This window comes from Giraffa tippelskirchi, chromosome 5 (assembly GCF_054371585.1).
Source record: "Giraffa tippelskirchi isolate mGirTip1 chromosome 5, T2T-mGirTip1v1.2.pri, whole genome shotgun sequence".
In the NCBI taxonomy this organism is placed as follows: Eukaryota; Metazoa; Chordata; class Mammalia; order Artiodactyla; family Giraffidae; genus Giraffa; species Giraffa tippelskirchi.
This window is the reverse complement of record NC_137279.1, coordinates 108300677-108313784: the sequence shown is the minus strand read 5'-3', so window position 1 is coordinate 108313784 and position 13108 is coordinate 108300677. Positions and strand designations below refer to the sequence as shown.

The following is a 13108-nucleotide window of genomic DNA, read 5'->3' as shown; positions in this document are numbered from 1 at the left end:
AAATACATAAAATGTTAACAAACAATCATAAGATGGTAACCTTCAACTTTTACACATTCTACTTTTGTACAAACTATAACTAACACTTTCAACCACTAAAATTGCCTTTCATTTATCAAGTACAAATTTGAATAACTTGAATACACTGGGTCAAGAATGTAGTTTTCCCTCCTTTGTACATCAGGCACTGATTTGGAATTTTTACTCAGTGCTGTCCTTATCTTATTAAAGTGAGTGGAGGACAATTTTTTAAAAAATGAGAGTGCTAATTACTAGTGCTAAGAAACACATGACTCAAAATGATTCAGAAAGGGAGGGAGGTCAAGAGGGAGGGAACATACACATACCTATGGCTGATTCATGCTGATGCATGGCAGAAACCAACACAACATTGTAAAGCAATTATCCCCCAATTAAAAATAAATAAATTAGAAAATTAAAAAAAAAAAGATTCAGCCAAAGGTTGAAATCATTAAGCATGCTGACAGTAGAATCACACACCCCTAGGTTTAAGCATGGATAATATACATTTCAATTGTAAAGGAAGAAAAAAAAAAATGAATGTACATTAAAAAATGGAGAAAAGTCATCAAAGAATTTAAAAGAAGTATAATTATAGATTTTAGTCTTAAATGCTTTATTTTAAAGCTTTCTGGAGATGAAATTGTTTCTCCAACCATCTGTAACCCTATGACATATAAGCCTCACTTCTCTATACAGATTGAGGAACATTTATACAAAATATGTACAAAATATATGTATAAAAATATGGGACTGCAATATGAATTATCTCTCTATCCTTTCTCTGAAAAGGATATCCATCTGTAATTTATGAGAAGACAGTTATGCTCTTCAATATCGTCTACAATATAACAGCAGTATAAAAAACATCTTGACATAACCACAAGAACAAACCATGACTAGTATATGTGTATATATATTTACTTATTATCTACAACCTCTGAGGAGCCTCTATTTTCCTTTGGTATAACCTTTTAGGATGAAAGCTATAACATTTCTTAATGTCTAATGAATTATTATCTAATATAATATACAATCACCATTCATTCATCTTGAATATTTTAAGTATTTACTATGTGTCTTTTTTAATGATCAAAAATTAATTTTAATATTCTAGAGAACCTAGAAGTTTTAATTTTGTGAGTCTGAAGAATAAAAACATATGAACCCTTATTCATACCTCTAGGAACAAAGGGGTTTTCATTATGCCAGCTCCAGGTGTTTGTCTGCAAGGACTCCTTTAAGAGTTCTAATCTTCTTAACCTACTCACTATGGAACTGAGTCCCAACAGCCCTTGTGGGTTTTTTGTGTCTGTTTTTGTTTGTTTTTTTGTGGCCACACTGCATGATCTGAGTCCCCTAACTAGGAATCGAACCCATGGCCCCTGGAGTAAAAGTATGGAGTCTTAACCACTGGACCACCAGAGAAGTCCCAGTCCCACATGCTTTATCAATAAATTTAGTTAATTTAGAAATTAACAAAAACAGGATTTCTAAAAACTAATGTTGGGTGATTTTAAAAAGCTAAAATTTGAGGGTTTACTATGTGCCAGAAACTGTGTTCTCATAATAATACAACTAAGATAAGTACTGTTTTTAATGCTTGTTTTATAGATAGAAAATTTGCCCACCATTCTTCATATTCTCTCCTCCGTCTTCCACAGTCTCTAGTTAAAATTTTATAATTCAACTCTTTATACATTAATTGCTTTTTCCACATTTAACTAAGCCTTACGAAGACTAGAGTGATATTAACTATATAACAGTCAAAAGATGTATCCTAAATGAGTATCTAAAATTATAGTGAATTAAATTTTCTTTAATAAATATCATAATCCAAACTCATATCATTTACTCCTCAAAAAAAAAAAAATCTTTTCTATATATGCTTAATATAATGTAGAAGAAAAACAAATTTAAACTGGACCCATTGTTTTTAATAATCCTTAAAGTGAAATTTTGGTTTTAAGGAACGACACTTACCTATTCTGCACCTGAGTAGCTGCAAAATGAACATAATTCTTCTTCTCAAGAAGCTTAGCCAGTAGATTCTCAATTGCACCCTTCTGGTTTTGAAAAGCTTCTTCCAAAAACTGGTACCTTCAAAACAAAAAAACAAAAATTACATTTAAAACAGAAAATTTATGACTGTGATTTGGGAATGAACAACTGCTGGATGAGTAAATCTTGAAACCTTACTTAAATGATCAACATTCTAAGAAGGACACACACCCCTTACATCACCAGCAACTTTTAACTATCAATTCCCCCTCATTCTTAACCTGACCCAGTGAATCCACTATAAAACAAACAAAATTACTCAAAACTGCTCAAGTGTTCTTACATCAGAGTTTTGATTCAGGATTGCATTTTTTAAAAATCCAAATATTGGCATGAGTTGTATACATTTTAAATCATAAAATATAATCACATTATACAAAATACTTTCAAAGGTGGGAAAACTACCCACAGTTCCAAAATCACTGCTACTATTGTAATATATGTGTGTTAGTCGCTCAGTCGTGTCCGACTCTTTGCGACCCCATGGCCTGTAGCCCACCAGGCTCCTCTGTTCATGGAATTCTCCAAGCAAGAATACTGGAGTGGGTTGCCACTTCCTTCTCCAGGGCATCTTCCCAACCTAGGGATCAAACCCATGTCTCCTGCATTGCAGGCAGATTCTTTACCATCTGAGCCCCCAGGAAAATCATACATAAATATAATATACAAGATCTGACTATGCCAAAGCCTTTGACTGTGTGGATCACAATAAACTGTGGAAAATTCTGAAAGAGATGGGAATACCAGACCATCTGACTTGTCTATTGAAAAGCCTGTATGCAGGTCAGGAAGCAACAGTTAGAACTGGACATGGAACAACAGACTGGTTCCAAATAGGAAAAGGAGTACGTCAAGGCTGTATATTGTCACCCTGCTTATTTAACTTCTATGCAGAGTACATCATGAGAAACATTGGGCTGGAAGAAACACAAGCTGGAATCAAGATTGCCAGGAGAAATATCAATAACCTCAGATATGCAGATGACACCACCCTTATGGCAGAGAGTGAAGAAGAACTAAAGAGCCTCTTGATGAAGGTGAAGGAGGAGAGTGAAAAAGTTGGCTTAAAGCTCAATGTTCAGAAAACTAAGATCATGGCATCTGGTCTCATCACTTCATGGGAAATAGATGGGGAAACAGTGGAAACAGTGGCTGACTTTATTTTTTTGGGCTCCAGAATCACTGCTGATGGTGACTGCAGCCATGAAATTAAAAGATGCTTACTCCTTGGAAGGAAGGTTATGGCCACCCTAGATAGCATATTTAAAAGCAGAGACATTACTTTGCCAACAAAAGTCCGTCTAGTCAAGGCTATGGTTTTTCCAGTGGTCATGTATGGATGTGAGAGTTGGACGGTGAAGAAAGCTGAGCGCCGCAGAATTGATGCTTTTGAACTGTGGTGTTGGAGAAGACTCTTGAGAGTCCCTTGGACTGCAAAGAGATCCAATCAATCCATCCTGCTGCTACTGCTAAGTCGCTTGAGTCGTGTCCGACTCTGTGCGACCCCATAGACGGCAGCCCAACAGGCTCCTTCGTCTCTGGGATTCTCCAGGCAAGAATATTGGAGTGGGTTGCCATTTCCTTCTCCAGTGCATTAAAGTGAAAAATGAAAGTGAAGTCGCTCAGTCGTGTCTGACTCTTCGCGACCCCATGGCTGCAGCCTACCAGGCTCCTCCGTCCATGAGGTTTCCCAGGCAAGAGTACTGGAGTGGGTTGCCAATCCATCCTAAAAGAGATCAATCCTGGGTGTTCATTGGAAGGTCTGATTTTGAAGCTGAAACTCCAATACTTTGGCCACCTCATGCGAAGGGTTGACTCATTGGAAAAGACCCTAATGCTGGGTAGGATTGGAGGCGGGAGGAGAAGGGGACGACAGAGGATGAGATGGTTGGATGGCATCACCGACTCGATGGACATGGGTTTGGGTAGACTCCGGGAGTTGGTGATGGACAGAGAGGCCTGGCGTGCTGCAATTCATGGGGTCGCAGAGAGTCGGACACGACTGAGCGACTGAACTGAACTGAAGAAGAGAGAAGGGGAAGATCAGCTAGAACTCTTAAGACTAGCTCAGATGATCAGGGTACAGTACTAATGGGTATAGCTGAATAAACAAGCTTGAACAATGGTCTCTGACTTTGTCACAGTGATCAACATCTTTGGTAATTTGAAAGTTTAACTGGAGCCATAACATCCATGGTATAACCTAAAAACTGAACACCTAGCTAAGGCAGAATCAGGAAAACACTGCCAGGAAAGAGAAGCTCAAGGTACTGAGGAAGTTTTCATTGTCTATGTGCACACAAATCTTTAAAGTAAAAGCAGAAATTGAGATGGAGAGGAAGGCTATGAGCACCTAAATGTTTGTACCTTTAGTAAAGGCCTCCGTTATGGTAAATACAGGAGGAAAGGCTATGAAGTTGTTAACAAAAGGAAAGTTTGCTGAGGGGTCGGGTCTAAGATGTAAAGGAAAAACTGAAAGAATTAGAACGCAAAGTTTAGAGCAATAAGGTGATCGTGGTTATGCAGAACAGCTGGCAAATGAGGTTTTTATTTTGTGCATTAAGAATTTTTTATTATAGTGAAATATACATAACAGGCGTTATCATTTTATGATTTTCAATGAGAAAAATTTTAAAGCAAAAAAAAACCTATCTACAATGTAAAGTCTAGCACATGATAACTTGTATGACATATTAACTAAACAGCATAAAAGCATGTGAGTATTTTAATTTAAAAGATTTTTAAAAGAGGTTCTGTTACAAAGGTGAGCCAGACTACTCCTTCATTAAAGAAACATTAAAGGAACAACATTTGGTTCATTTCCTATATCATTTATTTCTCAAAGGCCAAAATGAAATTTTACTTTGTTTAATCTGTACAGATAAAGTAGGAATATGAGATTTCCATGCTAACCCTTTTGACTTAAGCTTTACATTGTAAAGAACAAAGATTTTTTTGACCCAGAGTTTAAATATGTCAGCAAATAACAAGGCATTGGGCAGAAAGGTCAACTAGTACCATAACTCACAAAATTTTAATTCATGAAATTTAAACCTGTATAATTTTATTTCCTTTCTCAACTCAAAATAATGTTCAGAATCCTACTTCAAGAAATGTCTTACTGCATTCATATGAACAAACAGGAAACAAATACACCATGATACACCTAGGAGAAAGTATATTCCCTTTCCTCCCTTCATATAGGTGTTGACATCTACACTGGATGTTAAAGGGTGAGTAAGACCTTTCTAGGTAAACAAACCTGGGAGAAAGGTAAGAGCTTTCACTGGGGCAAACAATCTGAATGTACAAAAGTACACAGTTCTGAAGCCATCTGTCAATTTCAGGGCTAAGGAAAAGACAAAGCTAGAAAAACAGAGAGGTACCAGATGTTAAACAGAACTGTACATTTTGCTGAACTTGGGACTCAGATAATAAATAATAGTTAACCATCAAGAGATTGGTAAAACACTGATAATCAGATTTGCTTCCATTCACCTGATGAATGGAAGTTTCTTAGATTTTAATCTTGCATATGAAGCAGTGATTCTTAACATGGAATTCTTCACCACAGTGAGTTATTTTGTATATTTCAAAATGTCTATATAAAAATTATGCATGCCCACGATTTAGTAATGATGAGCTTATAAGTTAAGGCATTTTGTCCTTTTGGCTAGAATTATAGAAACTCAGTATAACATGTATACTACCAACTATCATGTTTTGGACAGAATCATCATGCTTACATATATGCAAATTTATTGAGAAATAAATTATTATTTAAAGCTGTTTGCTAAGTTTTTCAAAAGAGGGCTCTCTTAAGTATGGGAAGTGAATAAATAAAAAGATTTTTCCAAAGGCTGAGAATCACTTAGCTAAAACTGCGAACTGTAACTTCTGAATGCACATCTAAAGTCTTATCAGGTCCTGAGTTGTTAAAGGATGCCACTCTATTTGCCAAGTAATTATTCTTGGCCAAGTAATTATTCTTAGTAACTGTCAGAGTGTTTAACAGTTGATAAGATTTTACTCTGGCACTTCCAGGGAAATATATCATCTTAGTTTCTATGCAAACTGAATGTCTAGGTAAACATCCTTTAAAGCTGATATGTAGTAATTCTGACTCAGTTTCTTCCTTAAATCAGTTATCTATCAAATTTCGTAAATACAAATTACATAAATTTTCAAGCATAGATTAAAGCATACGTTCAATCCCACAGAACCAATCATCCACTTGCAAAAAGTACCCATTCATAGCTAATTTTTTCAGTATACCCACCTACTCTATCCTCAAGATTACTCTGAAAAATACTCCAAACATAATTTATCTAACCATTTATCAATCTAGAAATAACAACAATTAGCCCATTTTGAGAACTTACAATGTTTTCAGGCACTTTGCTAAGTATCTTACATGGATTCTCATTAAATCTTTAGAAAGAGACTTAATAACTAAGTAATATCACGGTCGTCACAGTAACAGATGACTTGGACAACTTTCTATGTCTCAGGTCTTCTTCAAAAGAATATGGAATAATCGTATCTTACAGGATTAGTCCAAGAATTAAATTGATCAAAAAAATATAAAACACTTAAAATAAACATACTATTTTACTTATTAAAGCACAGTAAAGGCTTAAAGCTGGTTATCATTGATATTTTTAGCAATATTTTAAAACGATTTGCATTGTTTAAAATAAAAAACCTCAATCCAACAACAACAACAAATGACCTACAATGTACATAAAGACCTCATAAAAGTGCCTGGGAGAATTTTAAACTGAGATGATGTTCCTTACTCAAGGCAATATGTGAAAGGGAGATGATAATGCCAGAAGGATTCAACAACAGCTGCAGAGAGCATGCACTCTGAGCACACATGTTGAGAACCAAAAGGATAGAAATCTCAAGAAAGCTTGGGGAAGACATTAGGATTCTCATATAAATAGAAAAGGGAACAGAACAAAAACTAACTTCAAATCACAAAAGGAACACAGTTGATTTCAGTTACTTAAGATTTCATTAGTAGAACAAGCTGTTACTTTACATTGCTACCTTTCCTCAAATTTCCTCATCTTTTCTTCTGTAACATCTAACCTGCTCTTAATTCCATCTGAAATCAAACAGAAAAAAACTGGAGGAGAGACCAATAGAGGAACAGTGAGTTTTAGGACAACTGTAATAAAATTAATACAGGTATGACTGGCATCCCCAAATGGGGAGGGAGAGGGAAGAGGCAATAAATATTAGAAGAAATTGTAACAGTGGAATAAAATTTCCCGAATTTGACGAAAACTATAAAACCTATATAGATCTAAGCAGCTCAACACCCTCCAAGCGCAAGAAACATTTAAAAAATTACACAAAGGTATATGGTGTTCAAACTGCTTAAAGCCGATAATAAAGAAAAATTTTAAGTACCGAGAGGGAAAAAGATATATTACGTACAGAGGAATAAAGACAGAACAGTATCTAATGAAATAATCATATGGTTTTTATCTTTCAATTTGTTAATATGGCGTATCATATTGATTGATTTGCAAATAGTGAAGAATCCTTGCATCCTAACATAAAGCCCTTGGAGAATGAAATGGCAACCCACTCCAGTATTCTTGCCTGGAGAATCCCAGGGATGGGGGAGCCTGGTGGGCTGCCGTCTACGGGGTCACACAGAGTCGGACACGACTGACGCAACTTAGCAGCAACGGCAGCAGCAGCATAAAGCCCACTTGATAATAATGTATGATCTTTCTAATATGTTGGATTCTTTTTGCTAGAATTTTGTTGAGGATTTTTGCATCTATATTCACCAGTGATACTGGACTGTTGTTTTCTTTTTTTGTGGCATCTCTGTGGTTTTGGTATCAGGATGATCGTAGCCCTGTAGAATGAGTTTGGGAGTTTTTCTTCCTCTGCATTTTTCTGGAAGAGTTTGAGTAGGATAGGTGTTAGCTCTTCTCTAAATTTTTGAAAGAATTCACCTGTGAAGCTATCTGGTCCTGGGCTTTTGTTTGTTGGAAGATTTTTTATTACAGTTCTGTATGTGTAAAAGAATGAAACTAGAACACTTTCTAACACCATACACAAAAATAAACTCCAAAAGGATTAAAGACCTAAATTTAAGACCAGAAACTACAAAACTTTTAGAGGAAAACAGAGGCAGAACACTCTCCGACATAAATCACAGCAAAATCCTCTATGACCCACCTCCAGAGTAATGGAAATAAAAACAAAAATAAACAAAGGGACCTAATTAAATTTAAAAGCTTTTGCAAAATGAAAGAAACTATAAGCAAGCTGAAAAGACAGCCTTCAAAATGGGAGAAAATAATAGCAAATAAATCAACTGACGAAGAATTGATCTCCAAAATATACAAGCAGTTCATGCAGCTCAATACCAGAAAAACGAACAACCCAATCAAAAAGTGGGCAAAAAGACCTAAACAGACATTTCTCCAAAGAGGACATACAGACGGCTAATAAACACATGAAAAGATGCTCGCCTTCACTATTAGAGAAATGTAAATCAAAACCACAATAAGGTATCATCTCACACCAGTCAGAATGGTCATCATCAAAGTCTACAAACAATAAATGCTGGAGAGGGTGTGGAGAAAAGGTGACCCTCTTACACTGCTGGTGGGAATGATAACTGGTACAGTCACTATGGAGAACAGTGTGGAGATACTTTAAAAAATTGGGAAAAGAACTGTCATGAGACCCAGCAACCCCACTGCTGGGCATACAACCCCCCCTCAAGGAAACCAGAACTGAAAAAGACACATGTACCCCAATGTTCACTGCAGCACTATTTATAATAGGGAGGACATGGAAGCAACCTAGATGTCCATCAGCAGATGAATGTATAAGGAAGTAGTGGTACTTATACACAATGGAATATTACTCAGCTATAAAAAGGAATGCATTTGAGTCAGTTTCAAGGAGGTGGATGAACCTGGAGCCTATTACACAGAGAGAAGTAATTCAGAAAGAGAAAGATAAATACTGTATATCAACATATACATGGAATTTAGAAAGACAGTACCAACAATCTTACATGCAGTGCAGCAAAGGTGACAAATGTAAAGAGCAGACTTTTGGACTCAAGGAGGGAAGATGAACATGGGATGATGTGAGAGAACAGCATTGAAAGATATACATTACCATATTTAAAATATATGACCAGTGCAAGTTCAGTGAATGAAGCAGGGCACCCAAAGCGGGTACTCTGGGACAACCCAGAGGGATAGGGTAGGGAGGGATGTGGGTTCAGGATGGGGGGAACACATGTAGACCTGTAGCCAATTCATGTTGATGTATGGCAAAAACCATCACAATATTGTAATGAAATACAATAAAAATAGATTAAAATAATTTTTTAAAAAAAATTTCTCATTGGAAACAAAGCCGTAACAGAGTAGAGCTACATCTTTGAAGTACTGCAAGAAAACTGTCAACTTAGAATTAGATATACAGAAAAAACTGCTTTCAAATATAAAAGTGAAATTTTGGGAATGATAAAAATACGTTCACTATTCTGACTGTGAAGATGGTTTCACAAGTGTGTTAACTTTGCAACCAATAGTCACCTGCTCCTTTACCACCTCTACAGGACTAAAGGAAAGTTACTATAATGCTGTGGAAGAGAGAAGAATCCTTAGAAGTAGTAGTCACAAAGTACACTGTATGAATTTTTAGACCAAGTACACATCATCTGATGGTCTGAAACAATTTCATTCTGGATATTTAACAGCCTCAACCTGGTAGTGCTTCAATGAACTGGAGAAAGGAAATTCAAACCTTTATTGAAGAAAGCATCGTAATTCTACACGAAGTATTTGCATAAATAACTTTAAAGGAAAATGAGAAGTTCATAGTTTTAAAACAGCTATATATATATATATGGCATATTTGAGTTAAGCAAGCCCTTCACTACCACAAGGCTGTGATAGATGATGCTGCACTCAGTATGTCAGCAAATTTGGAAAGCTCAGCCGTGGCCACAGGACTGGAAAAGGTCAGTTTTCATTCCAAACCCAAAGAAGGGCAGTGCCAGAGAACGTTCAAACTACCATACAATTGCACTCATTTTACACACTAGTAAGGTTACGCCAAAAATCCTTAAAGCTAGGCTTCAGCAGTATGTGAACTGAGAACTTCGAAATGTACAAGCTGGGTTTCGAACAAGCAGACGAAGCAGAGATCAAACTGCCAACATCTGCTGGATCAGAGAAAACAAGGGAATTCCAGAAAACCGTCTACTTCTGCTTCACTGACTACGTGAAAGAAAGCCTTTGACTGTGTGGATCACAGCAACTGTGAAAAATTCTTAAAGACGTGAGAGTACCAGACCATCTTACCCGTCTCCTGAGAAACCTGTATATGGGGTCAAAAAGCAACAGTTTGAACCTTACATGGAACAACTGACTGGTTCAAAACTGGGAAAGGAGTACGACAAGACTGTACATTGTCACCCTGTTTATCTAACTTGTATGCAGAGTACATCATGCAAAATGCCAAGTTGGATGAAGCTCAAGCTTGAATCAAGATAGCTGGGAGAAATATCAACAACCTCACATATGCAGATGATACCATTCTTATGGTAGAAAGTGAAGAGGAATTAAAGAGCCTCTTGATGAGGGTGAAAGAGGAGAGTGAAAAAGCTGGCTTAAAACTCAAACTCAACTTCAAAAACCTAAGATCATGGCATCTGCTCCTATCACTTCATGGCGAACAGAAGGGGAAAAAGTAGAAGTGGTGATAGATCTTATTTTCTTGGACTCCAACAAAATTATTTTTTTTTATACTAGCCAAAATTAGAAACAACCCAAATTACTATCAATAAAAGAATGAATTAACTATAGCCAAGAGGTTTCCAACCTTCCTTGGGTGATGATGCCATTTAGCATCTCAGCAGGTTTTTTTTTCCCACAGAACTCATCTATTTCTGCTTTATTGACTATGTCAAAGCCTTTGACTGTGTGGATCACAATAAACTGTGGAAAATTCTGAAAGAGATGGGAATACCAGACCACCTGACCTGTCTCCTTGAGAAACCCGTATGCAGGTCAGGAAGCAATAGTTAGAACTGGACATGGAACAACAGACTGGTTCCAAATAGGAAAAGGACTACGTCAGGGCTGTATATTGTCACCCTGCTTATTTAACTTCTATGCAGAGTACATCATGAGAAACACTGGGCTGGAAGAAGCACAAGCTGGAATCAAGATTGCCGGGAGAAATCTCAATAACCTCAGATATGCAGATGACACTACCCTTATGGCAGAAAGTGAAGAGGAACTAAAAAGCCTCTTGAATGTGAAAGAGGAGAGTGAAAAAGTTGGCTTAAAGCTCAACATTCAGAAAACTAAGATCATGGCATCTGGTCCCATTACTTCATGGCAAATAGATGGGGAAACAGTGGAAACAGTGGCTGACTTCATTTTTGGGGGCTCCAAAATCACTGCAGATGGTGGTTGCAGCCATGAAATTAAAAGACGCTTACTCCTTGGAAGGAAAGTTATGACCAACCTTGATAGCATATTAAAAAGCAGAGACATTACTTTGCCAACAAAGGTCCGTCTAGTCAAGGCTGTGGTTTTTCCAATAGTCATGTATGGATGTGAGAGTTGGATGGTGAAGAAAGCTGAGCGCCAAAGAATTGATGCTTTTGAACTGTGGTGTTGGAGAAGACTCTTGAGAGTGCCTTGGACTGCAAGGAGATCCAACCAGTCCATCCTAAAGGAGATGAGCCCTGGGTGTTTGTTGGAAGGACTGATGTTGAAGCTGAAACTCCAATACTTTGGCCACCTCATGCGAAGAGTTGACTCATTGGAAAAGACCCTAATGCTGGGAAGGATTGGGGGCAGGAGGAGAAGGGGACGACAAGAGGATGAGATGGCTGGATGGCATCACCAACTCAATGGACATGGGTTTGGGTAAACTCCGGGAGTTGGTGATGGACAAGGAGGCCTGGCGTGCTGCGATTCATGGGGTCGCAAAGAGTCGAACACGACTGAGCAACTGAACTGAACTGAAAGTACCTAATATTTCCATTTATCAAGTAGCTAAGTAAAATAAAAGACAAGAATCCAGATTTTATTTCATTTATATTTTAGTTATTCTTTAAACTGCACTTTTAGATACTTTTAGATACACACACACACACTCATATATATATAATAAAATCACAAGATACATATATGAAATCACAAGGTATGTATATATTAATATATATATATTATATAAGTCATAATGACTTATATATGTCATTAACAAGACTTCAAAGTATCCAGTCAGTGAATTCTTCTATTTGCCAGAAGCATTCAAAGGCTAGAAATACAACAGTAAACAAGACAAAACAGGGTCCTAGTCTTCGTTTCCTTACATTCTAATTACTGAGAAAGCAAGAATTTAAATAGTGATGTGACAGAGAGGATATGGATTGCTAAAAACTATAGATTGGATATACAGAAAAAGATTCTTTCAGAGTGACATTCATGCTAATATCTCAAAGATAAGGACCAGCCATACACAGATCAAAGATCAACTATAAATGGTGACAGGTAGGCTTGCATTGCTGCAAAGGAAAAGTGATCAACCATTTTCAACCAATACAGATTTTACTTTACAGAATTTTAGCAACATACATCTCAACCAATCTGTTCCTTTCCCAAATGGTAACTGATGACTCTGAAGAATGTTTCTTTCTCAAATCTTCTGAAATTCCTGTATTTCAAGCTAACTTTCAGCCATGCCCACTTCTTCTTCTAGTCATAGCAAACATTCTGCAAGGTAACTGACTCATTGAGCCTATGAGTTCCTCAGATAGTTGGATAGATTCACAAACTATGATACTAAAATTAACAAGGCTTTTTTCAGCAAAACCAAAATGAACTCTTCTTGGAGATAATCATGAACTACTACCGAACCATTACTCAATCTCAAGCCTCGTAAAGATGGTGAGGCTCCCAAAACATCAACGACCGTCTCTGTTTTTGTATTACCGTATGTATAATCATCACCT

The 13108-nt window shown here is 36.8% G+C and overlaps 1 protein-coding gene across 8 annotated transcripts in view; it reads right to left on the bottom strand.

The window, feature by feature from the left end:
- The window catches only part of TRIM33 (tripartite motif containing 33), a 188029-nt gene that overhangs the window by 75409 nt on the left and 99512 nt on the right, over positions 1 to 13108 (bottom strand). For all 8 annotated transcript variants that reach the window (XR_014054729.1, XR_014054730.1, XR_014054732.1 and 5 more), the window contains exon 5: positions 2005 to 2121. Coding sequence is in view for 4 of the 8 variants with exons in the window: in XM_081493362.1 (XP_081349488.1) it covers positions 2005 to 2121 (117 nt within the window). In the remaining 4 variants the exon portion in view is untranslated. The remainder of the gene's footprint in view (positions 1 to 2004; positions 2122 to 13108) is intronic.